Raw genomic sequence first — 26,198 nt, forward strand, 5'->3', positions numbered from 1 at the left:
AAATTTTAAAATATAAAAAATTAAATTTTTTAAATTTTTAAAAATAATTAATTATTAACATTACATATATATATATTTAAATTATAAAATATAAATTATTAAAAATAATAAAATTATATTTTAACTCTGGTGAAATTAAATAATTTATTCCAACCCCATAATTTTCTAAGTTGGCAGTGAAATTTTGTTGCTTCTTAGATAAAAGAAAACAACTTATCCAAAAAAAAAAATCCACAATTTACATAATTTACAAAATTAGAGTAAGAACAAAAAAATCAAAGTCACCTACAAAAAGAAGACTAAGAATACATTTTCAATGAGGCCCCTAACAAAGGTTTTTTTAAACATCATTAGAGTGTTCCAAAAGAATCTCCATTTGATGATAAAGATCATTCAAATACTTTGTTGGATTGTATACTTCTGCATCAAAGATCTCCTCTGAGTGAGTCCTTTGGTCTTTTTCTCTTTGTTTCAGCATCTCCAAGCTGCTAAGATCCCCCTTCAAGATGTCCACAACCTATATTCAAACACCCATGTTACTCAATTTAAACTAGACCAGTATATAGATCAAAAATAATTTTTTCCTATATTTGAAGAATTTAATGGGGGTTATATCTTCATGCCTATGTCAAATATAAGTATCAGATAAATACTTTAAGAAAAATGAGGACTTGTGTTTAAAAATAATCATCAAAAGCTGCAGTTGTTACTTGGAGTACAAGTAACTTATAATGATTGTTTGGTTGGAAGGAAAAAAAAATTAGTTAAGAGGAAAATGAAAGGGACCATGCCTGGCTCATTTGGGGTCGATTTGCTGCAGTTTGATGTACACAAATAGAAGCTGTTGCAGCAATACGGTGCAACTCGTCTGAGTCATAAGCATCGACCAAAATCGGATCAACAAGTTCATCCATCTTGTTTTCTCTGATCAAAGGTTTTGCCTGCAAAAATTCAAATAATGGGAATTCACTCAGTTTGCAGGGTTGGATCATTTCAAGATTAGATCATTTCACATTGGAGTCATTTTTTGTTTCAATTTATTGACTTGTTATGGTCAATATGGGTTGGTTCCAGTTGATCAGGTAAAGAATCGACTAGTTTACTCCGAATACTCAAATACATATCCAACACTTAAACCAAGTCCGAGTAACAAAGTGGTGCAGTAAAGCAAACCTTACCCACGTAACAATGCTTTGTTGTGAATTATCTATGGCTTGCCTCCCAGTGATAAGCTCCAGTAGCAACACACCGAAAGCATAGACATCTGTCTTTTCATCAACTATACCATGCGTGAAGAACTCAGGTGGAAGATAACTGTCACAACAAGAGTTTTTATGTAATAAAAAAGAGTTTTCAAAGGTTTAGAAAAAAAATAATCAGGGGTTTAGGGTTTAGGATTTACAAACCCAAATGTTCCTTCGATTTTAGAGACTGTATGATGAGTCCATTGATCAGGTAACCATTTTGCTAGTCCAAAATCACATATCTGCAAACAAATTGGAAATTCAACCCAAACCTATACTTATATATATGTATGTATGTATGCATGCATGCATGTACCTGAGCATCAAACTCTTCTGTAAGCAAAATATTTGAAGCCTTGATATCTTTATGGATAATTCTCCTCTGGCAACCTTCATGAAGGTAGCAAAGGCCGTCAGCAGCCCCTAAAGCAATCTTGAGTCTGATTTGCCAATTCAATTTCTCCTTTGAGCCTGGATATATATTTATGCACATATGCATGCATTGCAATAAGTTGAATGAAGAACTTTTAAAGAAAATAGAACTTAAAGCAGCTTCAAGGGCGAAAAGAACCATTAAGTAATGAAGCAAGGCTTCCATGGGGAGACAATTGAAGAACAAGGTGCAGCCCTCCTTCAATTCCATAACCAATCAACTTAGCAATATTTGGATGATCAACATGAACTACAATTCCTAGCTCAGATAAAAAATCGATGGTCATCTCTTCCGACGGACCACGGTTTAGGCGCTTAACCGCAACGAGATTTCCAGTTTTCAATTTCCCTTTATAAACTTCTGCATACCCTCCTTCACCTATCAGATTTTCTTCTCAAAGAAAAAAACACAAAGACTATCAAATAAATATTTATAAACACACACAAAAAAAATGATCATAGGATAATGAAATCGAAACGAATACCAGGGCTGAAGTTATCGGTTGCTTCTTCAAGTTCTGAAAGAGAAAAGTTCTTCCATGAAGATTTAGAACAGGACATTTCAGCATCAAGAGCTGAACATAGATTTGGAACCATTTCATCTCTAAGCCTTTTGCTTTTTTTCCTAGAGAACCTAGGCTTGAATTGAGGTAAAGTTTGAGAAGCAATTCCGGGACCTTTCTTTAGTAACTGAAGGAAACCACGCCATTGAACGATTTGAGCAAAACTGTACTGATTCTCGGAATCTGATGAAATGCTGGCCTTATTACAAGAAGTTGGTTCAGGTTCCATAGACCCTAAACTTCCTATAGATTCTTGATTTGGTTCTATACATTCTGTGGTAGGTGTTGAACAGTCCTCATTAACAGTTGTTGAAGATGGCACATTTATTGTCTCTACTTCATAGCTTAATGATGCAATGTCTGAAAAATGACACCAACATGTTTTTAGCAAAGATCGTTGATGTTTTCTTATACCAAATAAATGGATGATTTGATTACCACGAGTTGCGGTCGTGTCGGAGAAAGCATTTCGATGTTGCCGTCTCCGTGGATTGCGAAACCGGAAAGGCTCCCATCTCCTCCTTTCAGAGGCTTTCTTGATTAGTTTGATGCCAATTGGTGTTTCATCACTACAAGTGAGAAATTTTAACAAACAGATGGTGTGAACAAATTGAATGAAAAGAAATTAAAGAACATGGCAAGAAATTACAAATCCATCACATATATATATATAATATGAAAAGAGGCCTAAAAAGATCAAACATGAGTATAAATACATAAACTCAAAGCTGCAAAACATAAACAATGAGGGACTCAAAGGCTAAAAGTCCAAAAAGGATGCATTCAAAAGTACCATCAATTAGCAGAATCTTTGGTATCCCCCATGGCTTTTCAAACCAGGGAGACCTGAGAAGCCACAAAAAAAGAAGAAAAAAATGATTCAAATCATCAAATGCTAATTATTTTATGAAAATAAACCTTAAAATTATAACTCAATGCATCCGCACAATATATATATATGTACACATATAACATCAAAGCATAAAAACATATGAATATTCTAAAATTCTTTGAAACCCAATGCTGCAAAAACACAAACAAAATGAAAATGAAAAAAAGAAGCAATATGCAAGAATATACCATGAATGTGCAGAAGGTTCTTTGGTACCTCCCATGGTTTTTTGGGCTTTAAACCAGGGAGACCATAGAAGCCAAACAAAAAAACAACAATAGCCAAAGAATATGGAGATACTGAAAATGATAAATAAAAAAAAGTGTGAAAATTGAAATATTGGATTTTTTTTTTTTTTACTTCGACAGATCACCTGGTTTTTTGTGCCTAAAAGTAGGCTTTCTCTCAATCCATTTCCCTTATTTTGGCATAAATCTATAAAAACAAATTGAAAACTGAAAGTTTGAAACGACTTTGTTTCCTATAATTAGCTTATTGAAGGAATTTTGGGTCTTTAGAACGTGAAACAAAGTAAACAAACTGCCAGCTTTTTGTTCTTTTTTACATTTTCTTTTGCCGACACTTCAACCAAAAAAATTTTCCTTTGAGAAAACCAGAGAATTTTTCACTTTTCTGTGCATTGCCAGAAGGTGATTATTCGAACTGTGAAGAAGCTACAATTTAAGGGATTATGTTTCATCATGTTCTTTGACATGGATTTTGATTTTTCTTTTATCACCAATCAAACAGCTCGAGCATAGCAACATACCAAATGTACAGGTGAAAAAAACATGACTGAGAAAAGATACATTCCACTCAGTTTAGTTATAACAGGGAAGGGATTGGAGTTCCTTCGAGATTCAACTCGAAGTTGGGCATCGACTAAAAAGGTAAAATTACCATGAGGCCTCAGTATTTGGAGTGAGATTACGTTTTGCTACTATACTTTTACCTAACTAAAAACTTAATAGAAACTTTTTTATTCCTCTAATCATGATTCAATTGACAAATATGCATGACATCTCATTGTTTAAGAGTCCCAGAATTAAAACTGGTCCATGCTGTAACATGGTTAGGGATGTCCCTCGAAGCAGGGACGAAATTTAAAAAATTAAGACAAAAACTAAATTCTAAATTTTTAAGATGTTAAATTTAATTTTATTAGGCATAATGATTTATTTGGTTCTTTATAAAAATTTATTTTAGCTATTTATTTAATTTTTGTCTCTTTTAATTCTTAAACTTGCATTATTTATCAAATCAACTTACATTATTGATGTGTCAACAATTAATTAATTTTTAAAATTTAAAAATTCAAAAATATATTTTAAAATTAAAAATTATTATAAATTTATAAAATTTATAAAAAATAATATTTTAATCAACATTTCCATTAAAAGAAAAACGATTTGATTCTTTATAAAAGGTTAATAGGCAAATTTAATTAAAAAACGAATAAGGATTAAATTGATAAAAATATAAATATTAAAAGTTAAATTTATTATTATACTATAGTTAAATAATAGCTAAATTGTACTTAAGTGTCTATACTCCCTATAGGTTTAGAGTTTAATCCTTCTACTTTTATTTTAAAAATTTAATCCATTTAATTTTCAAATTTAAAATTCATATTTAATCAATAAAATTGTTATATTAAATTTAAGTGCATTCTAATGTCGTCTTTTTATTATATTTTTCTCAAAAGAATATTTTTATTTCAAAATATAGTAGAATTTTAATTATATTAATAATTAAATTTAAATTTTAAAATAAAAAATAGTGTGTCGAAATTCATAAAAGTAAAAATAAAAAATAAATTCCAACCATATAAATAATACAAAGCATATTTTACAACTTAATAATTTCTTTTTCAAAATATCATATAAAACGGCACCGTTTATCTCATCACATACAAAATAATAACCAGTTAAAGAATAACCAACCGTCGTGAATGGCTGCTCTTATAGTTTAATTAAATAACTCTCTTTGTCAGAAAGTCAGAACTTAGAATCAGATCAAGAAAGTGTCATTTTCCAGAGAAAATTTTGACTTTTATCGTTTCTTTTTCGCGGAAAATCTCAGTTTCGATCCAAATCATTCGACGTTTTCAATGGCAGCTTCGAGGAGTTGCACATTGCGATTCATGATATTGTTCTCAATCGCTTCATTCTTGTACCAGTCTTGCTATTCCTTCTTGTCTCCTCCAAGCTCCATTATCAATCCTTCTAAAGTCAAACAAGCTTCTTGGAAACCTAGGTTTCAATTTTCTCTTCATTTCGCCACTTCTTTCAGTAGAAATTTCATTTTGATTTCAGTAGAAATTTCATTTTCTTTTTGTTTTAAAAAGATTTTCTTGTTCTTTTGCAGAGCTTTTGTCTATGAAGGCTTCTTGACGGACCTCGAATGCGATCACTTGATATCTCTCGTAAGTTGCATTTCCACTTCCATCGATTGTTTCAGAACTTGAATTCATTTAATTTTCAGTACTTTTATAATGATTCGATCTTTTTTTATTACTATGAAGGCGAAATCTGAGCTAAAGAGATCTGCGGTTGCTGATAATGTTAGTGGAAAAAGCAAGCTTAGCGAAGTCCGTACTAGCTCAGGGATGTTTATTTCTAAAGCAAAGGTTCAATCATTTATCCAATTTTTTATGCATTATATTTGTATTGCTTTTAAATCTTAATTTGATCCAATCATGGAAGTTCCTAATTGTTGGCATTTATAGAAACCAAGCTTTAAGCTTTACTTTAACACTTAATCCTTTGTAGGAGGGCCGGCCTTGCCCCCCCCCCCCCAAAAAAAAAATGGTAGATTTCCCATTTAGCCCCTTAAAATTTTATGAAATTGCATATTTGTATAATCATAAATTTGCACTTTGGCCCCCAAAAATTGATGATTCATCTCTGCCCCTAAAGCAATGTTTTGGCTTCGCCCCTTTCTAACATTGGCCATTTGATATAAAAGGAAACTATTTTTGTGGGATTTAGTGAAAATGGTAGTAAATTTCATGCTTTTATTATTACATATAATAGTGCTGGTCCCATAGTTTCATGATTTTGCATTGTTTATATAGCCTTGAGTTGTATGGCATATTATGATGAAAAGTATATGTTAATGATGTTCAAAAGAGTTTTCTTTGACATGCTTTTAGCCATAAGTTTTTAAAGGATGCACTCACAACATTGAAACTATTATGCCTTTGATTATTGGGTATTTCTACGAGACACATTATGTAAAGTCTCCATTTTTTTTTTTTTAGGATCCTATTGTTGCTGGTATTGAGGACAAGATTTCAACATGGACATTTCTTCCCAAAGGTATGAATGCTCAAGAAAGATGTTGGTCATGCATCTTTCTCTCCTTATCTTAACTTTTTACCACAATTAATTTGGGTACTAGCACGATTGGTCACCAGCTGCTCATTGGTGCTCGAGCATCGTTGGGACCAGCTGACCCTTGGTGCCTGAGTACCATTGGCACCAACTGGTGTTGACTGCTACAATCACTTCCTTTGTTTCCTTGGCATAAATTTATGTTTTCGTGACTTTTTGACAAGATATGAAGATTTCTTGCACACCATAATGATTATAGGTTAGTGAATTTTGAAATATATCTTCAAGCCGTCAAGGTTTTAGGTTGCATTTTAATGATTAATTTAGTTAGGTTCTGCTATTGTGATTGTATCCTCCAGTTTGAATGCACGAAACCTTATTTGATAAGTCTCAATCGACAAGATTGACCAGAGACTATGCTGTGGGCATGGAAAATGTTGAATGTTCTGCGGTAAAAATACAATGGAGCCCTTGTCCTAGGATTTAGATTGCATTTTGCTCCCTCTACTCAAAAAATGGGCAAATTAGTCCTTGTACATTAGATTATAGAGCAAAATGGTCTTCCTGTTAAAAATTCCATCTATTTCTACTGTTAAAAACTAGTCCTTGTATGTCAAAACAAGGTAAACGTGGCACGCCACAAGTAACTATTTGATTATTCTGTCAACCCCCATAGTTTTTAACAGTATAATTGGATCAGCTTGCTCTTTGATCTAACGTACAAGGATTAATTTGTCCATTTTTGAGTGAAGGGGCAAAATGCGATCAAACTCCTAGTACATGGGGCTCCATGGTACTTTTACAGGATAAAGGTTGTTATTTCTGCACATTTCTGTGTCTGTGAATCAGATAGCTGGATAGCTAATTTATGCATCTCCAGTGCCTTTTTTTAGGTAGCTTTTGAGAATTCAGATTTTAGAATTTGGGTTTGAAAAATAGTGTAAATTAAGTAGTAAACTATTTAGAAAGGTAACATTCATGATAATTTCTTAAATTCATGTATTTGTTAGATGCCTATTTAGTAATAAACTTGAAATTCTTAAAGTATTCTTGGATTTCACAAATCGATGTTTTTATCATTTTCTAAGATATATTGTATTGAACCTCAACTAATTTGCTCATAATATATGCATCACATTCTTAGCATTTATTAATAAATGAAATCCAAATCCAAAATTTGAAATTCATGTTCCCAAATAGAGCATTAACGATCTGTGAACATTCAATATCTAAATAATCTTAGTGTGATTATCTTCTAGTCTTCATCATAAAGCTTCACGCTACTCCCTGGTTGAGTGACAAACCTTATGTATGATAGGTTTAATGTAAAGCCAGGTATATGCATGAACATACATATCTGTATATATATTTTAGGAAAATGGAGGAAAAACATTAGAAATTGTGATTAAATTAAGTACATAGTAACATGATTTGTTTTCTCATTCCAGAAAACGGGGAAGACATACAAGTATTGAGATATGAGCATGGACAGAAATATGATCCGCATTATGATTACTTTGTTGACAAGGTGAACATTGCCAGGGGTGGACACCGCACGGCAACTGTACTAATGTATCTTACAAATGTGACCAAAGGTGGTGAAACCGTGTTCCCCGAAGCAGAGGTTTGTTCAAGTGTCCATAATCGTATTAGAACTCTTCCGCTGTTATTTCACATGATTTAAGTTGCATGTTCTTTTCGACTGGTGCTTTCTCATGGTTTAAACATTTTTTAGGCTTCATGATTTCATCCTTGGAAGTTTTTGAGATCTGTTCTTACATATAAGATACATGCTTATGGATGATAAATGGGATAAGCTTCCCAATACGGTGCTAGGCGGGGATGATTGTGGTTATGTTATTATACTTAATACTAATTTTCTAATTTAAGTTCATCAACAGGAATCGTCACTTCACACGACTCCTGCAAAAGACGATCTTTCTGACTGTGCAAAGAAAGGCATTGCAGGTTAGCCACATAGAAAGTAGAACAGCTTTTCTGAAAATTTATATACTTTTACTCAAGTTATTAATTGATATCTTGTTGTTTTCTTACCATTGCATCTCTGAAATAATTAGTGAAACCGCGAAGAGGGGATGCCCTTCTCTTCTTCAGTCTCCACCCTAATGCTATCCCCGATCCAAGCAGTCTTCACGCCGGATGCCCAGTAACCGAAGGTGAGAAATGGTCGGCAACAAAGTGGATTCATGTTGACTCTTTTGACAAAAATTTGGCAGCTGGCGATAACTGCATGGATTCGAACGAAAGCTGCGAGAGATGGGCTGTTCTCGGCGAGTGTTCGAAGAACCCGGAATACATGATTGGATCACCCGAGCTTCCTGGATACTGTAGAAGAAGTTGCAAAGTATGTTAAACTTTACACTACATGCTCTCCCATCTTTACATGATTATTTCTGCTATTAAACTTTTCTCATGTGGATTATTTGTTGATTTTTCGTACATGTTCCTTTTCCTTTAGCTCTACTAAGTACTTAACCGGTTTCGTCCTCCGTCTGCCCCAAAAAAACCCGATTGTTTGTAAAACCGGATTCGGTCTTATTAGCATTGGTCAACACATTCTTTATGAAGATTATCATTTTATCTTTTAAGTCTTTATCAGATAGTAAAGTTTTCATTCTCCATATTCTACTCCTGCTTGAAAACATATATTAGCTGGAAAAAATGGACGGAAATTTTTTATCCAACCATAGATGCCTTGGGGATTTGCAGCTAAAAGCAATATGTTCCCATATGGTTATAGTGGTCAACCTTTTATGTGGTGGATATAAACCGCTCCAAAGATCGGTGAGGCTGCTCGATCTGTATGCGTCGAGTCTTATACTAAAGTTGTATGAGGACCGGCCTGTGAATACGTGATCAATAATCTTTAGTTTTGGTACCTGAATTTTATATTTTTATTTTTTGAGAAATTTTTTAATCAGATCCAGCCTTTTAAACCTTAAAATTCTTTTATACCATTCTTATTACCACATGTAAATTATTACGTATCCTTAAATTAAACAACAATATGTACTTTAAGTGTGTTTGAAAAATTCAATTGAGTTATATAATTAAGTACACATTAATTTTTATATTAAATTAATATAATTATTTGTATATGTAATATATTAACGTAAAATTATGTTAATTCGGTAATATTGTAAATGATTTTAAAAATTAAGCCAAATCAAAATTTAATCTATAAAATTATACAAAATTAAAGTTCATGTGTGATATCGCAAATTAAATCAAAATTTATTTATAATTTTACTATCTATCCCTATTTAAATTCAACTCGAACTTGATTCATCAACATCTTTTAAATGCAAACTTGATTCATCAACATCTTTTAAATGTTAACTTTTATTTATAATACAACTAATTTTTTTTTCAAAAAATTTTTAGGTAGACAAAAAAAAAAATTCAATGTCCTCTAGCAACAATAAAAAAAAGGTGCCTAAGTGCAGGTAATCGGAATATTCATCATAAACATATTGACTGTGATCATTCCAATGACATACGCCAATAATGTAAAACAGACCAATAATGCAATGGACATAGATATCTACCAAATTTTTTCGGTGTAATATTTAATGTGTTGTTAATGCATAAATTTTTATGCACTAATAACAAATTACGATTAAATATCTCGTGAATAAATAAAATAAAAAATAATGAAAATTTTATTTGAACATAATTACAAATTAATTATAATTTATTTAAAATCCTTCTACTGTGATTCGTTGGATTCATTTACCATCAAATGTTTTTTTAAAGAATAAAATATTGGCAAAAGATAAGGGTTCTTTCTCCACGTTTATGCTTTTATCTTGTCCACACAAAATAAAATATCCCTAGGAATTCAACTTTGAGAAATGATTCTACCATATCATATTTTGAATATATATATATATAATATGTAATAATTAGTTAATATGGTAAATATTTATTTTATAATAAATAATTTTTAAAAATAATAATAATATCATTTGAACAATATTTTTTAATTTTAAAATAAGTAAAATTAGCTGTATGTAAGGCTTCTTGTTCCCAAAGATTCTTTCATTGTTTTTTTTTTAAATAAATTATTATTTAAAATGAAATTGAGAGGAAGATATTAAAATTAATACTATTATTTAGTCTTGTGTCATTAATTGAAAATTTATTATAAATCATGTTTCTTTTATAAAATTATATTATTACGAATATAATTTTATATTTCTTTTAACACTAAATATTTACATATGTTAATCCATATAACTCAATTTATATAGTTGAAAATATTCTTTTATCATACAGCCGTGCCGTCCATAATTTTAACCACATGACACAAAGTAATTGGTGGAAAATATCATATTTACCATTTCAAACTCAAATGAAACATGGGATTTTCTTTCTTTGACAAGTGTTTTTTTTTTCACATTATTGGTTAAATTTCAATTTTGGTTTTTATTTTAAATTATATAAATATAGTTAAATTTTAATTTTGACACGTGTACAATATTTAAATTTAAGATTTAATCTTTATACTTTAATTTTTATATAATTTGGTACATCAACATTTATAATGCTATTAGTTAACTGAAATATTTTATTCTAGTTAAAATGTTGATATGAATTTTAAAATTGTTAATTTCATTAAAATTCTTTGTTAAATTTAGGTTCATTACAATACTATTTCTTTATCACATGATTATCAAACGAGTGCTTTTTAAATTTTAGAATGTCACACAAGTAAGATTAACAAAATAATTTTAATGATGATAATAATTGGACTTGAATTTTAAATTTAAAAAATAAAGACACAAAATTCTTAAAAATTAAAATACAAGGACTAAATTTTAAATATATAAAGAGTACAAAAACTTAGAGCATATTATAACTTTTAAATTTTAACTATTAACTTAAAGCTAAACGTGGAAAATCATACTAGTTATATATATATATATATATATATATATAACTCTTATATATGGCTAGAAATTAGTCTAGATAAGTTTTCACTCAATATAATTAAAAATCATTAATATAAAATTAATATTTATTTTATTGATGTTTTAAATAATAAAAGGGTTAACTAGGTAATAACTCAGATTATGAATTCAGCATATTTAAACACGTAAAATATTTCAATTTAATTACTATTAAAATTTAGCTTAATAAAATTTTAAAAATAATTATAAGCAGATTAGGAGTGGTGAGTTTAATATTCTTTAAATAAAGTTTGATACTCGAGTTTTGTAAATGAAAAATACAATATTAAGAGAATTTTATTTCTTATTTAAAAGTTTGACTCGATTAGACTATGAAATTAAGGCCTCAAAGAGAGAGAGAAAAAGGTTAAGATGAATTTTAGTCCCCCAAACTTAGTAATTATGTCTAGTTTGGTACTTCTATTTTTTGTCAGCTTTGGTATTTGAACTTTAACAATTAAATTCATTCTAATCTTTAGAATTAAGTTCTGTCAAAATTTAATGATGTAACACTTTAAAATTATATCACATTATCATTTAAAAATGGATATCAAAATACTGCATAATCAAACTTTTACATTTTATAAGTTTAGGATAAAAATTGTTCTAATTGTTAAATTCAATTATCAAAATAGAAAACAAAAATACAAGACCAAAATCAACTTAGTTAACAAATTCAAGGGACAAAATTTCATTAACCCAAAAAAAATGGCAACTTGCGACACTTGGACTTAGACAAAGAAAAAAAAAAACTTTGGAATCTTTGTAGCAAATTATAAATCCCAATAAACATCAAATCCCTCTGAAAAGTTTATAAAAGCATTTATACCCTTTTGTTTGTTTGCTTTTCTTTTTGAGTGTGCAAGAATTCCATTCAATTCTAACCCCCAAAAGATACAAAATTTAAGCCACGAAGCTTTCACCTTTATTGGGATTGGGTCACATATATATACACACTCATATTTGCATATTTATATATAATATGTACACTCATATTTGCAGCATTTATTAGTGAGAAAATTTTGGTTTCTCTGTTCTTGGACACAAAAGAAAGGCAAAGAGAAAATGGAGTTGGTTCAAATTCAGAGAAGGTTGGTGGACTACACAAAATCCTTGTTTATGGAGGTAATCCCTAAAAAAACCCAACAAAAATCTCATTTTGGGTATATTTTGATTTTGTTTCCTTCTTTTTTTTTGGTAAAATATAGGGTTTCCTGGATGCTCAGTTCTTACAGCTTCAACAGCTTCAAGATGATAGTAACCCAGACTTTGTCTTCGAAGTTGTGTCCCTTTTCTTCGAGGATTTCGAGAAACTCCTCAATGAACTCACCATTGCTTTGTAATAAACTCACTGAGTTACTGTGTCAAAATTCTTCATTCATCCCTGCCATGGCTGCTGCTTTTTTTATTTTATTTAAAGATTATCATTTGTTTTTTTTTTTTTTTTTACAGAGATCAGCCAAATGTGGATTTTAAAAAACTTGATAGCCACGTTCATCAATTGAAAGGTAGCAGTTCCAGGTAATTATAAAATTGCCCCTTTACTGTTTTACATTTTGTCTGAATATCTTTTTTTGTTTTCTTCAACAGTAGTTGAAAGTTGTAGCTTAAAGTTTGGTTAAATTCTGCTGTTAGTCCTTGTACTAGTATTAAGTTGTGGATTTAGTCCATATACTTTAATTTGGTCATTTTTAGTGGAATACATGTACTAAATGTCTAAATATTATAGCAAAATCTAGGGACTAAGGATTATCTAATTGGAGAACATGTACAAAATCTGCAACTTTAGTACAAAATTTAACTGCTAGTGTTTGGATTTGGACTGAATTTTTAAATTTTGAAAAGTATAAGACTAAAATTGACTGAATAAAAGTACATGGACTAAATTAATAACTTATAAAAAGTACAAGGACTAATAAAAGAATTTGACCTCAAACTTTCACTGCAAAAAGATTGGGGTAACTCAAATAAAAAAGGTCTTAAAACCATTAACTTGATAGAGAAGAAACCATTAATATCTGTCCATTTTGATTCTTACGAACAACTTGGTTGCCTTGTTCGAAATCAAACCAATCATGTAAGAACAAAGTTCGAGTCTACCAGCCTATTTCCCGATAAACCGTTCGTTTTTGCTATAATCTTCTCTTGAATTTGCGACTGAGAACCCCTTACCATCTTGGCCGCGATTGCTCGTTGTTTGTTTTTCTAAGAAGACTCAATGGTTCCTTGTGTGTGTTTTAAAACAGCATTGGTGCACAAAGGGTTAAAAATGCTTGCATTGCTTTCCGCAACTACTGTGATGTGCAGAACATTGAAGGGTGAGATTTTAGTTTCACTTCGAAAAGTATCTAGTTTTCTGTTCTTTTTTCCGATTGAAATTTACGGAAGCCCAAAACAGGTGCCTAACATGTCTGCAACAAGTGAAGCAAGAGTGTTACCTTGTGAAGAACAAGTTTGAAACTTTGTTCAGGGTTAGTACTTAAAAAGAACCCTGGTTTTTTTTTTTTTTTTTTTTGCTTATTTGGTTCATTCATTCATGATGGGTTTTCGGTTTAAAATAATGAGTTTCTTTTGCTATTGCAGTTAGAGCAACAGATCATGGCATCCGGTGGGTCAGTTCCAACTATCGAATTGGGTTTTTAAGTAGCAAATAGTGTTTTGTAATGACATAAAATGACGTTCTCTTCTTGTTCTTTAGCAGACTTTGAGCTTGAATTTGATGAATGAAGAGATTTGTTAAATATTTCGTTAGTTGAACAAGTCGAGTGCAGGTCTCCGTATTTCAACCGCTTTGATTTGATGTAATTTACGAGTTGAGTTTGGGTTTGATGAGCTTTAATGGCATCTTCATTTAACTCAGCTTTATTTGAAGCATATGGTCTCCCTTGGGGCAGATTCTACAATGAACAGATTGAGCAAATACAGATAAATCCGCAACACTAACACAAAAACAAAACTCAAGTTCGTGATCTGAACCATTTTCAAGTTCGATTCGATGGTGTTCTCCACATTTTTTTCTGTTCATCATAGCTTCCTAAAACAGCAGATTGCTTTTCATCACCCAATCTATTGGCAAATAGGTCATAATAAGCCTTATGATCAACATTTTTCAATATTTTCACCTTGTTTCCTCGTTTTTTATCAATTAAAATCTGCCCGTCCCTCGATTCGACACCTTCGGCAATGACTTTAATGGCCATTTCTTCTGTTTCAGGTTTCAGGTTGTGATGTTTTTCAGCCATTAATATTGCACCAAGGATCTCACCCAAGAATGTACCCTGCAATTAAATTCGATTCGGTTGTTACTTGTAGCACAAGAAATCAAGCATAAACTGAAATTTTCTTTTGAGCTCATTTAAAAACTTTACCATATGGTGATATCTCTTATGAGTTCGTTGCAATGCTTGTAGTCGGGACAACAAACGCTTGACAAACCGAACTTCGGGAGTCTTCCTCGTCAACTTTACCCTCTCGAGTGTCTTTAGAAACCGACCAACTTTGCGTTGAATACTAAGCGGAACGAGTGTGATGTTTAGCCCTGATTCGAAGACGGTTTTCGCAGCGAATGGATCGAGAAACATATTGAATTCAGCATACTTGTTGGAAGCAATAGTGAAGACATTTCCTTTATCAAGGTGACTTCGGTTGATATGTCCTCCAAGAACATACACATTCTGCAATTACAGCAAGTAAAAAAAAAAATCTTAATATCACTCGACATGGCATATTGATATCGAAAGAAGAGTCGAATCCGAGAAAACATCGAAAACCCAAGTACCTCGATCAATGAAGCTGTTCTTGTCTGAGTTATAATCTTGGCCAAACTAGTCAGAGGTCCATTTGTCAATATAGTAATTTTTGATCCATGATCCAAAGTTTTCAATGTTGAGTTCCAAATTTCCAATGCAAAAGGTTGTCTTAGTTCGGGATTATCAGTATCCCGAGGAGCTCCGAATTTTACTGAGTTTTCTGCAGTATACCTGCAGTTAAAACCGACATGTTTCAGTTCAGTTCCCGAAGCATTTTCCGACAAGAAATACAGTTAAAGAGCAACAAGGACATTGTACAACACCTTCTAGGACTTCGTGGTAATTCCTGAGCTAGCCCGTAAAGAGTATCTGAATCCAAGAATCCGCCGCTTCCATGCGGGATAGCCTTAGCATACTTACAGTCTCCAACAGGAGGGAAAACTACATCGGATTGATTCATTGCAAATACGTCTCCTAAACCAACCGGAATATCATCCCGACCCATCATGTGTAGTAAATCATAGACGATATCGATAGTTGCAGCATTAGCCCAACCGGTCGGAGTTACCAATATTGCCTGCATAAGGAGAAAGTCGAGCATATTAAACCATTCAAACCTGCTTTTTTGGAGAGCTCATAAGGCTTACTTCTTAGTTAAGCAAGTGAAACCGATGAAACCAAAACCCATTACCTTGATGTCGAGCACTTCAACAGGTACTTTGAGGAGATAAAATAGAGCCAGGAAATCTCCGGCACTCATGTCCATATCGAAAACAACTGGTTTCCCCTTTTTGTTTCGAAAATCCGGTTTGTAATAAACTTCTCTGTAATACGGGAACTCGGTCATAAGATTGAACCGCCCTGTATGCTCCAGATTATTTAGAACCTACACATACCAGGCTCAAACAATGTTCATGACACATCATACATAAATATCAGACATTCAATGAAAAATTTGTAAGAACTTACATCGAGAAAACTTATGTAAAATTCCCGGTCGAGTTTGCTGCTAACGTCCTTATTCGGTTTTGCCTTTGTCGCAACGAGAACATGAACTGCATCCGGACCAGTTACCTCCATTGTGTAACCATCCTTGCATTTCCCTTTTCCATCCTCGACGAAGCAAAAAGGGTCTCGAAGATCTGTCTGGACATGGCCGCTATGCACTCCGCCTTTTGTTAGATTAAACTTCGGAATTTTTCGGCCATCAAAGAAGGGATTAGAACCATCAGATATTCCGTAAGGCTCGTTCGAAGTAACTACGGTTATGTTCATGTATTCCATTTCTGCAAATTCATTCTCCCCATTATTCTTGTGCGAATTACGCATAATCGAGACTGCTACACCGGACGTGAATGAATCCCACATGAAATAACTCTGCAAAACATCGTAACACAACGGTTAGTGACATAAGACTAACGGCATTAGCATTTTGCAGGGTACATACCGTGTAGAATTGGTCATCGAACCAAGTATCACGAGCCATTTTCAAGGACCGAAAGCAGTATTCTGCCTCATAAGTGCCCTGCCTCTCCTCGAATGCCTTGAAGAACTCCTCGGTTATTTGGATCGTATTCGTTGCGTCCAAGGGAACAAGTGTTACCGGTATACCTGAATGAAGCACTTGATATGCTGCAAAAGGATCTCCAAAGATATTGAACTCGGCATATGGATTACTATTGTAATCCGTAAACAGATTACCACGGTCTCCGCACTGTCGAGGCTGGCAAGACGACGTACCATTCTCGGGACAACAACCCGTCGGGTTTTCGGACCGCACCCCACCACCCATCACATATATATGCTCAACATTTCTCTTTAAATGTGGATTATTCATAAGAAAAATAGCAAAATTTGTATGAGCTCCAGTAAGAATCACATTAGTAGGACCAGCAGATATTGTATCAATCATCACTCGCTGTGCAGTAAGCTGTTGAAGAGGAACATATCTTCGACTACCCCATGGAAGCAACTCTTTTCGAAGACCGTAATTCGTGTCGATATCTAACCGTCCACCGAGTCCTACCGGAATTGCTTGCCTATATCGACAACCTCCGTACGTTGTCATTCCCTGTTAAATCAAATTACAAAACAACATGTATATAAAAACAACTCGAACCAACACATAAACCAAAACTCGAACCGCCGAGTACCTGTTCGATAATTGGAAGATAACCGCCAACATTCGGTTGTATCGTACCATTTTCCATAATCCCACCTTCTCCTCCTATTCCAACAGGTATATCATCACGGTCCATCATATAAAGTATATCATAAATTTGATTCACTGCATGACCAGCATCAGTCCATGCATTTGTACTGATAGTGATTCCCTGCAATCACAAATAATGAACCATTCATTTAATTTTTAAGTTGTTACAATTTTTCTTTATATAGCTTACCTCCAAACGAAATTCCGATCTGTTAAGCTTCAACAGGTACAATAACGCGAAGAAATCATCGGTATCGGCATCGTTATCCAACAGAATCCGATGAGGCTCGGCTTCGACAGAGTAAAGACTTGTTCCAATGATCAAAACTATAACCATCCATGAATTTCTCAGTTGCCTTGACATTTTCATAGCTAAAATAAGAAAGAAAATTCTTTCAGACAAGTGATCAAACAAGTGTTACATCAATGTCTGAAACTATAAAACTCAAAAGAAATTATAAAATAAATATATGCAGTTTCAAAATAAACTAGGGGGAGTTTTTGAATGATAAATGTTCTGAAAATTAATGGAGGTTTTATTGGTCAGAGACAAGAGACAAATGAGATGAAACTATGCCTTCTCTAAGAGTACTGCATCAGAGTCTTATAACTTTTCAAATACGGAAATTATAAATAAAAAATAAAAACATGGAAAAGTTGGAAATTTTATAATGTTTGAAAGTCAAGCACCTCACCTCACCTATACATATGGGTAACTAAAAACTCATGTTATATTAATTTGATTAGCCTTAATGCATCATCATTTACATTAAAAAAGTACTTGAATTATTTTTTGGTTGGAAGGCTGAATATGAATTATAACTTTTTGAGAGATAAAATTTTAATTCTGGCATCGTATTAGTGTAAATTTTTACAATTTTTTAAGGGATTAAATTATAAACTTTTCAATTTTGAAAAGACATAATTGAATTTTAAATTTTAGAAGGAGTCAAATAAAATCTTACCATTATATTAACTTAAAATTTTGCAATTTCTAAAAGGACTAATGAGGCAAGCTTCCCCATGTGGTACACAAAAGTTATACATTTTGGTACAAAATTAACAATATTAATTTTTAATATTTAATTCGGTTTTATAATTGATAAGATGGAAATTCTTAATTAATTAATAATATTAATAATTAAATTTTATTAAATCAACTTTAATAGTCGAAAAGAGCACAATCATCAAACTATATTTAAGAAATTAAACACAAAATTAAATAATTCACAATTAGTATTAAATTTATTCAATTAACTTTAATGAAATCAATCATAAAACCTAAATTAAATACTAAAAGTTAATATTATTACCTTTGATACTAAAATGTATAACTTTTGTTAAATAAATGTATCACGTTAGACAAAAAATACAAATTATCAAACTCGAGTATAAAAATATAATAAATTTGAAAGAGTCATTTAAATAGTTAATAATATGTTGTAGGTGAGATAAAATAAACATTGAAAAAATAATGAAACAACCATTGTTTTTTATGGTTGATCCTTAGACTTATGCTTTGACTTTTGGGGGTCTTCATTTTCATTTGCTCAATTGGGTATTTTCTTATTTAAACATATGGTTATATTCCATTACTAGTCCTTATATTTTATATAAGTTATGGATTTAGTTTTATATTTTAATTGATCATTTTAATCCTTATACTTTTTTGAATTTTGAAATTCTAGTCTTGACCAAATATATTATCACATGTATAATGTGATGTTAGTTTATTATTCTACATATTACTAAAAAATTCCAATAAATGTATTTAATTGATGTCTTTTTGCATTAATATTGAAATTTCAAAATTTAAAAAGTATAGAAACTAAATTCATAATTTATGCATAATACAGGGACTAATAACGAAATTTGTGTAATGGTTGAATTGGACATGTTTTGGCAGGTAAGGGAACAGGTAACTTATTCGGACTTTGTTTCTTATTTTCTTTATTTTGGATCAGTAGACTTTGTTTCTTTTAAGACATCTTCAATATGACTTGCCGTGTTTGATGCAAAAAGTACAATGAAAACAAAGTGAAATTGTCATGGACTGGAACCCCAAAAGGAAAAATCAGACCAATAATTCACATACAATTATCAAAATGTAAGACTGATGTGGAAAAATTTTAAGGAGCAAATTGAAAAATTATCAAATTCAAAAGTTAAATATTACTTTATCTCTAAAATCAAACCCATTTTGAACATGAATTCAAATCTAAAAGGAACTTCGAAAATTTTGTTTAACATGCATGTCGACCAATGAAATGATAAATATATATATATATATATATATTCAGTTAATAATAATCTGGAGTCAATTTCAGGAAAAAAAATTTAATTATATTTATAATAATATAACTCTCGTTTGGTAATTAGTTTTCAAAGGGGTATCCCACTAACGGAAAGATCTTGTTTCACAGCCATTAAATGAGAATTGCCTTTATAGGTCTTAAGGAGAGAAATAGTCCCACATCGATTGTGGAACTTGAAAAGTGCATTGCTTTTATATATTTTAACTATGCATAATTAGATAGGGTAGGAATATGCTTTTTGCTTTAATAACAAAAATTTAAAGCCTTTACGTGAGTTAAAGGAGCTTTCCTTTTACCACTAGTTCTATTTCTTTAATCTTTGGTCAAACTCAACACATCCTCTCTTTTTTATTTTATTCTCAATATGATGTGTTTGGATAGGGTTTATGCTGACCTTAGTTCCAATTTTAAAATTATTTAATGTTAAAACCTGTTTTGATTATTGTTGTCTAATATATAAATAATTTTTTATTTTTGGTGCTTAAAATACAAACTTTACCTAATTATTTAATTTACTTTTAAATCTTATTAAAAATAGTTTTTCTTGATAATAGTTTCTCTTGATATATAATAAGTATTTACGTACTTTCTTTAAATCAACTGTAAATTTTAAATTCATCTAATTAAAATAAAGGATATTATACATTTAATTACGTTTAAACACTTTTTAAGTAATCGCAATTAAATATTAGTATAATTGACATCGTTGTTGTTGCAACAATTTTAAGATTATAAATTTAAACTCAATTAAGTGAATAATATCTCTTATTTTAATTAGATGGATTTAAAAATTTGCCGATGATTTAAAATAAAAGTACATAGATTAAGATAAGAAGTGATTAGTCACTAAACTATGTACTTAGTGGCATTAACTTAATTACACCATCTCCACCAAGAAAAGAATAGATTCAACAAAAATGTGCCAGAAAAATCATAAAACTTCCAATTATTTAAGCATTGGAATGCATTAGATAATCTAAATCCCAACACCATTTTTTTTATCAAATAAGTTTGACACTTCAATGATTTTTAATATGTTAAAATCAAATTAGGGGCAAATACAAAAATAGAAAAGATCTAAATGATTAAATTATAAATTAATAAAACAAATTATTTCTTTCTTTCAAAAATCATAAAATCATAAATTTATATATGATAAATATCTCAACAATTTATAATTAAAAAATTTCATATTCACCCTAGTCAAAACTCATCTTTTTTTTTTAAATCTATTATTTAAAAAAAAGGAAAAGAAAACTTGGAAAGGAAGTTAGAATTAGATGCATTGAATAATGAAGCAATTGATAAAACGCTATTAATGATCAATTTTTTTTTTCAAAGCACGAGCAAGCGTGACTTTTAAGAAGAAAAGGGGGATTCATTAAGTTGACCAAAATTAAAATATATACTTACAACAAAAAAAATTAAAATATATACATTTTTCTAAAGATTTATTATAATAAAATGATGAAATCACCATTGATAATCTCACGCAAAGCTTCAAAGGTCAAAATATAAATTAATTATAAGATTTTGAAAATTTACAAATTGTTGATAAAGTACATAGATAATTTAGGTTTTTTTTCAAAGTTTTCCACTGTTTTATAATGAAACATTGTTGATATAAAATTAAGAAAGTATAATGATAAATTTAACTCTTAATGTTTATATTTTTATTGATCTAAGTCTCTTTTTAGTTAAATTTAACTTTTAACCTTTTAAAAGAGTTGGATTATTGTTTTAAATAAAAATACGGATTAAAACATTAAATTTTTAAACATGGCAGCCCGCATGACAATCTACGCGTGTTTCATGTTTTATTTTATTTTATGAACTTGTGTTTAAATCATTTTGGAATTTTGGTTAAGTAAGTTCGAGTTATTGATTTTTTATAGTCAAATTAAATTAAGTCAAGTCTGCATTCAAATAAGTGGGATCAAAATTTCAAATTCGAGTCAAAACTGATAGTCTTCAACTTGTCTATTCAGATCAAAATTTTAAATTAACACGGGTTTCAGAATCAGACTGGTTTAAATATTAAATTTTAATCCAATAATTCGTTTGATTTTAATTAAATAAATTGTTAAAAATTTCATAAAATAGCAAATAAATATATGCATTAAAATTATAAAATCTAGTGTAATTAATTTAGAATTATTCTCAATCCAATTAATTCAACTTCAACTCATTTATACGAATCAATATTATTTTTATTTTTAATCCAATCTTGATCCAATCTCACCACTTGTGGAAGAATCTTGAATCTAATTAAAGCTTTCATCTAAATGACATTAATGGCCGTATTCATTATTTTAATTCTATATTTATAATATAGGGCTCGTTTGTCTTTAATTTATTTTCATTTAATATATATATATATATTTATTTATTCCTACTTTTTGTTTATACTTTGTGATGAATGAATATATGAGATAATGAAATTAGTCAAAACGATGGGGCCAAAAATTAAAGATTTATAAACGTGTAATTATTAATTAATATTTCCAACTTTGATTATTAGTATTGGTGCAATTATTCAAATGGTCCAGCCCAAGGTTTGGGACCGAATTAGACTGCTAATCATATTATAGTGTAAATGAACCCAACTCAAATAATAACAAACTTAAATTTCCTTCCAAATAAAGGTATCATTTTACCACAAATGTTATGTGAAGGCATGAATTCAAATTCTACTAATTTTTTTTATAAGTGAAAATATTACAATTCGTGCACAAAGGCTTGTAACCAAAGTCACAAAGGCTCGTAACCAAAGCACATAGAACAGCCTGAAGTAATTATTTTATTAAATTGGGGTTGCTTAATCTATCAAGACTGGCTCAAGTCTTTGAACATTGTGAAAAGTCGTCTAGTGATCCAGTACAACACTCCAGTAAATTATAATTACCAAGGTAATTTTGTAATTCTAAAGATAAGATTATTGAAAATTTAAATTCCTTAGGACTCTATTTTGTAGAAAAGCTTGGATCTAAGTCGTTGATATAATTTAATTTGTATTATTAGATTTAAAAAAGCTCAAGTATAAATAAAAGTCTTCTCCCACCTCATCTATATTTTTCAATACTGTAATCATTTTTTCTCAATAATCAATTTGAGAGCATTTACTCAAGCTTTGCTTTCTTGTGCTTTATTTCACACGATAAAGTGTTGAAAAAAATTAATCAACTTAAAATTAATATTTTCAACAACTTAATTTGCTAAACATATTTGACATCCCTCAATGAAAACTATAGATATAATATTTTTCTATAAATAAAGTATAGAAAATAATAAATAGATAGGAACCTACTTATCACTTAATAGAGAATAAATTCAATAATTTTTAATTTTATTTCATTTAAGATTATATTATCCTTTAACAAACAATCTATTTAATATTTAATTTTAAATAAAATACCAAATATATTTTATAATTCAATACCCATTTTTTAACATTTATTTTTCAACACTTAATTTTAAACTCTATTTAAAATCCTCAGTTTTCGAGAATTCAAGCTGATTTAAGTAAATTTGAAATAAATTTACCGGCTAAGGCCTACCAAAGTTAGTTGCTTTTTAAGTGTCTTGGCATTTTTGAAACGAATTTACCGCCTAAAACCACGCGATTTGCTAGGTTAAAGTATAAGCCTGTGACAAAGGCGCTCTCCCGGTTTACTAGGCTAAAGGTCTAGGCTTATGACAACACTGCTGCTTGTGGCTCTTAAGCAAAGGCGAGGACACAGTTTCCACCGAAGATAATACTAGACCTATTATCAACTCTCTACAGAGAACTACGTTTCACAGACTTTTCCCCAAACTATTAAAACCCCAGTCAACAAAAATCATATGCGAAAGTGCATATCCGAATGAGACCATGAATAAATCATTCATCATAATGATTAATCATGTTAAAAAAAAAAGGCAGCTTGAGAGTCAAATTTTAGCTTAAAAAAAGACATTGCTGCTTATCACAATGGAAATCAGGATACAATTGTACTGCAACAAGTTTTTTGCTCAAATGCAAAACCCGTCCTTTTCATTTTAAAAATTTTATTTCTCAAGCATGGAAATCTCAAATAATGTTCGTTGCCATTGCCAAAATATCACTCACTCCAAAGGACAAGCTTTCTCAAATGCTTGTTGCTGTTTGCGACATAAATCAAACTCGTTTGTATGGTAATACATGCAGCCTACGTATCCTTCCATCGGGTCTTTGCATCTCTGGTAAAGCTCTTTTAGCCTGCACACTCAAAAACATTACATTATGATTATGAAAAGAAATACAAAAAGTGTAAAGTATTGAAGCTATGTTATCCCTATTCTTCGTTTTCTTTAAAACACTCATTTTTGACATTTATATTGAATGCATATTTAGACATGAGGACGAGAACGGTTCTTCAAATTTTGAGTGCACTCATGTTGGTATCCAATTATACATAGAATGTAGCACATTTTCATGGGGAACTGAACATCACCATATGTATACACACATATATTTATGTACACATACACATACATACATCTATATATGCATATCGTGTGTATTCAATTTTTTAACTCCAAAGTAGCCCATATATATATGTACGATTTTGATAGTGGAACTCAAACCATCAATATATAAGATGGTTACCATTACAGATTATTCAAGCAGATTGAGCAGACAATATAGAAAAAATACGAAAATGTGGCTGAGGTAGATTCCAATAAACCCAATCCGAAACCGACTTCGAATCTACACATTTTAGACTGTTTTCCGTTAACATTATTAATCAATTTTTACTTGTTTGCTCCAATGCAAAGGTACAAGGATTAAACTGGTACTCAGTTCTATGATGCAAAAACCGAAGTTACACTTTGGAGTAAAATATAGGGACTGGTTAGATGCTTTAACCAAATGGTATTCAGTATCTTACTAACAAAGAGAAGGCTAAAACCTAATAAAAAACATGGTTTACATTAAGCAAATCTAAAACTAATAAGCTCATCCAAATGTTAAACAAATCAAAACCGCGATAGAGGTTCATTTCTAAATTTGATCATGTGTATTTGCATAAATTTGTCATATTTTAGTAATTTTTTTCAATGACATATCCAAAACCACCCGGCCTACTCATTTCTCCGGCTGCCAACCGGCAAGGACTGATCCCTGTTTTCTCTAGCCAAACTTTCACATTATAGAACCTATGTTGCTTCCACTTTGTATTTCTTTAAAGTAATGATATCTGATTTTCATGCCTGATACAAGGATATAGAGATATGACCTATGTTCCTCGGACTTGAGTGTGAGTGTCAAAGAAAGGTATGTATCTGACATGGGTATGGCGAGTTTTTATAAGTTTTTCCATGTATTTGAAGGTACTTAATGAAAAATGAAGAATTCGAGCAACACAGGATATCACCTTCAACAATCCTCGAAATACATTGAAAAAACTTTGAAATTTCTAACTATGCACATAATCTAACTATACACATATTAGATTTAATATCATTCCCTAAATTTCAACTTTTTAAAACCCAAAAACAGGTAAAAATACTATGGAGGCCCTTATACTAAAAGTCAAATTGCATTTTTCCCCCAATATTCAAAAAATGGGCAAACTAATCCCTATACATTAGATCAAAAAGCACATTGATGGTTTCTATTAAAAATTTCATCCATTTATACTATTGACAATATTGACAGAATAATCACATAGTGACACATGGCGTTATCTCATGGTGACATAGGAGAACCAGTTTTTTACTGCAAAAATTGATAGAATTTTTAACAATAAGACCAATTTGCCTTTTGATAAATATACAGGAGTAATTTATTCATTTTTTGAGCAAAGGGGGCAAAATGCAATCTGACTACTAGCATAGGAGTCACTATGATACTTTTACCCCAAAAACCCTAATTATCAATCCCATACGAATTCCTTATCAATTCCAACCCAATTCATATGGAACAAAATCCAGCAAAAAGGAAATCAACAATAACAACAAAGAAATTGAAATAAAAGAGGTAAAAACTGAAAAATAAAAATGCTTACAGTCCAAGGGCACAACGAGTAGCTTGGCGGCCCTTATCGAGACATTTCTCAGGGTTCGGATCCTTCTTCTTACACTTAAGGAACTCCACGTTTTCGGACATGCAATTAATTTCGATGTGCTTAGCGGCCGCCATTAGAACCGACGATGTCGGGATCGGTTCACCCGCCGCATCAACCACGTTCGCCATTTCCGAAGAAAGATCGCTTCTTTCTGTACCAATCAAAAAAGTACCCAAAGTAAAATAATACAAACTCCATTAAAATAAAAGTCGTTAATTCAATACAATTAAGATTGTGACTAATCTTTTACCTTAATCAATCAATGGGTTTTGTTTTAAACTGAAAGAAAAGATTGGGATTTGAGAGAGAAATTGGGAGTTCTTTTTGGTTAGGTAGTGATACTTTCGGTGAAGACGGGTTGTAATACTTTGATAAAATTCTACTATTAGTCCCT

General features: G+C 30.9%; 5 protein-coding genes across 5 annotated transcripts; 2 read left to right on the forward strand and 3 right to left on the reverse strand.

The window, feature by feature from the left end:
• Positions 1-95: 95 nt before the first annotated feature.
• Positions 96-3,863, reverse strand: LOC108455996 (receptor-like cytosolic serine/threonine-protein kinase RBK2). Its single transcript, XM_017754587.2, has 9 exons — positions 3,320-3,863; positions 2,678-2,808; positions 2,162-2,599; positions 1,816-2,067; positions 1,561-1,715; positions 1,407-1,486; positions 1,179-1,314; positions 792-941; positions 96-517 (listed from the first exon to the last, which is right to left on the reverse strand). The coding sequence occupies exons 1-9, from the start codon at positions 3,352-3,354 to the stop codon at positions 341-343; spliced, it is 1,554 nt and encodes a 517-aa protein (XP_017610076.1). The 5' UTR covers positions 3,355-3,863; the 3' UTR covers positions 96-340.
• A 1,214-nt stretch (positions 3,864-5,077) lies between these two features.
• On the forward strand, positions 5,078-9,082 carry LOC108455945 (probable prolyl 4-hydroxylase 4). The gene is made up of 7 exons (XM_017754530.2): positions 5,078-5,387; positions 5,499-5,556; positions 5,656-5,760; positions 6,394-6,451; positions 7,915-8,090; positions 8,368-8,434; positions 8,545-9,082. Exons 1-7 carry the CDS (start codon positions 5,242-5,244, stop codon positions 8,838-8,840), a joined length of 906 nt encoding a protein of 301 aa, XP_017610019.1. The 5' UTR covers positions 5,078-5,241; the 3' UTR covers positions 8,841-9,082.
• Positions 9,083-12,283: 3,201 nt separating this feature from the next.
• Positions 12,284-14,199, forward strand: LOC108454233 (histidine-containing phosphotransfer protein 1-like). Its single transcript, XM_017752622.2, has 6 exons — positions 12,284-12,564; positions 12,648-12,778; positions 12,892-12,960; positions 13,686-13,757; positions 13,838-13,910; positions 14,023-14,199. Exons 1-6 carry the CDS (start codon positions 12,505-12,507, stop codon positions 14,080-14,082), a joined length of 465 nt encoding a protein of 154 aa, XP_017608111.1. The 5' UTR covers positions 12,284-12,504; the 3' UTR covers positions 14,083-14,199.
• A 64-nt stretch (positions 14,200-14,263) lies between these two features.
• LOC108454232 (nucleoside hydrolase 3-like) lies at positions 14,264-18,010 on the reverse strand. The gene is made up of 9 exons (XM_017752621.2): positions 17,591-18,010; positions 17,342-17,521; positions 16,636-17,259; positions 16,158-16,565; positions 15,880-16,074; positions 15,512-15,765; positions 15,218-15,419; positions 14,808-15,113; positions 14,264-14,717 (listed from the first exon to the last, which is right to left on the reverse strand). The coding sequence occupies exons 1-9, from the start codon at positions 17,768-17,770 to the stop codon at positions 14,421-14,423; spliced, it is 2,646 nt and encodes an 881-aa protein (XP_017608110.1). The 5' UTR covers positions 17,771-18,010; the 3' UTR covers positions 14,264-14,420.
• A 5,640-nt stretch (positions 18,011-23,650) lies between these two features.
• On the reverse strand, positions 23,651-26,197 carry LOC108455749 (NADH dehydrogenase [ubiquinone] 1 alpha subcomplex subunit 8-B). The gene is made up of 3 exons (XM_017754291.2): positions 26,055-26,197; positions 25,745-25,955; positions 23,651-23,952 (listed from the first exon to the last, which is right to left on the reverse strand). The coding sequence occupies exons 2-3, from the start codon at positions 25,930-25,932 to the stop codon at positions 23,820-23,822; spliced, it is 321 nt and encodes a 106-aa protein (XP_017609780.1). The 5' UTR covers positions 25,933-25,955; positions 26,055-26,197; the 3' UTR covers positions 23,651-23,819.
• Between the last annotated feature and the right edge of the window lies 1 nt (position 26,198).

This window comes from Gossypium arboreum, chromosome 9 (genome assembly GCF_025698485.1).
Source record: "Gossypium arboreum isolate Shixiya-1 chromosome 9, ASM2569848v2, whole genome shotgun sequence".
NCBI classification, from domain to species: Eukaryota; Viridiplantae; Streptophyta; class Magnoliopsida; order Malvales; family Malvaceae; genus Gossypium; species Gossypium arboreum.

Excerpts from the sequence above, each read along its gene's own strand:
- LOC108455945 (XM_017754530.2), top strand. The coding sequence starts at position 5,242 with ATGGCAGCTTCGAGGAGTTGCACATTGCGATTCATGATATTGTTCTCA. Across the intron at positions 5,557-5,655 it reads GCGATCACTTGATATCTCTC|GCGAAATCTGAGCTAAAGAG; the intron begins GTAAGTTGCATT and ends ATTACTATGAAG. Across the intron at positions 8,091-8,367 it reads CCGTGTTCCCCGAAGCAGAG|GAATCGTCACTTCACACGAC; the intron begins GTTTGTTCAAGT and ends GTTCATCAACAG.
- LOC108454233 (XM_017752622.2), top strand. The coding sequence starts at position 12,505 with ATGGAGTTGGTTCAAATTCAGAGAAGGTTGGTGGACTACACAAAATCC. Across the intron at positions 12,779-12,891 it reads AATGAACTCACCATTGCTTT|AGATCAGCCAAATGTGGATT; the intron begins GTAATAAACTCA and ends TTTTTTTTACAG. Across the intron at positions 13,758-13,837 it reads GATGTGCAGAACATTGAAGG|GTGCCTAACATGTCTGCAAC; the intron begins GTGAGATTTTAG and ends AGCCCAAAACAG.
- LOC108454232 (XM_017752621.2), bottom strand. The coding sequence starts at position 17,770 with ATGAAAATGTCAAGGCAACTGAGAAATTCATGGATGGTTATAGTTTTG. Across the intron at positions 17,522-17,590 it reads GATCGGAATTTCGTTTGGAG|GGAATCACTATCAGTACAAA; the intron begins GTAAGCTATATA and ends TTGTGATTGCAG. Across the intron at positions 16,566-16,635 it reads TCGATGACCAATTCTACACG|AGTTATTTCATGTGGGATTC; the intron begins GTATGTACCCTG and ends GATGTTTTGCAG.
- LOC108455749 (XM_017754291.2), bottom strand. The coding sequence starts at position 25,932 with ATGGCGAACGTGGTTGATGCGGCGGGTGAACCGATCCCGACATCGTCG. Across the intron at positions 23,953-25,744 it reads ACTCGTTGTGCCCTTGGACT|GCTAAAAGAGCTTTACCAGA; the intron begins GTAAGCATTTTT and ends TTGAGTGTGCAG.
- LOC108455996 (XM_017754587.2), bottom strand. The coding sequence starts at position 3,354 with ATGGGAGGTACCAAAGAACCTTCTGCACATTCATG. Across the intron at positions 2,600-2,677 it reads CGACACGACCGCAACTCGTG|ACATTGCATCATTAAGCTAT; the intron begins GTAATCAAATCA and ends GTCATTTTTCAG. Across the intron at positions 518-791 it reads ATCGACCCCAAATGAGCCAG|GTTGTGGACATCTTGAAGGG; the intron begins GCATGGTCCCTT and ends GTTTGAATATAG.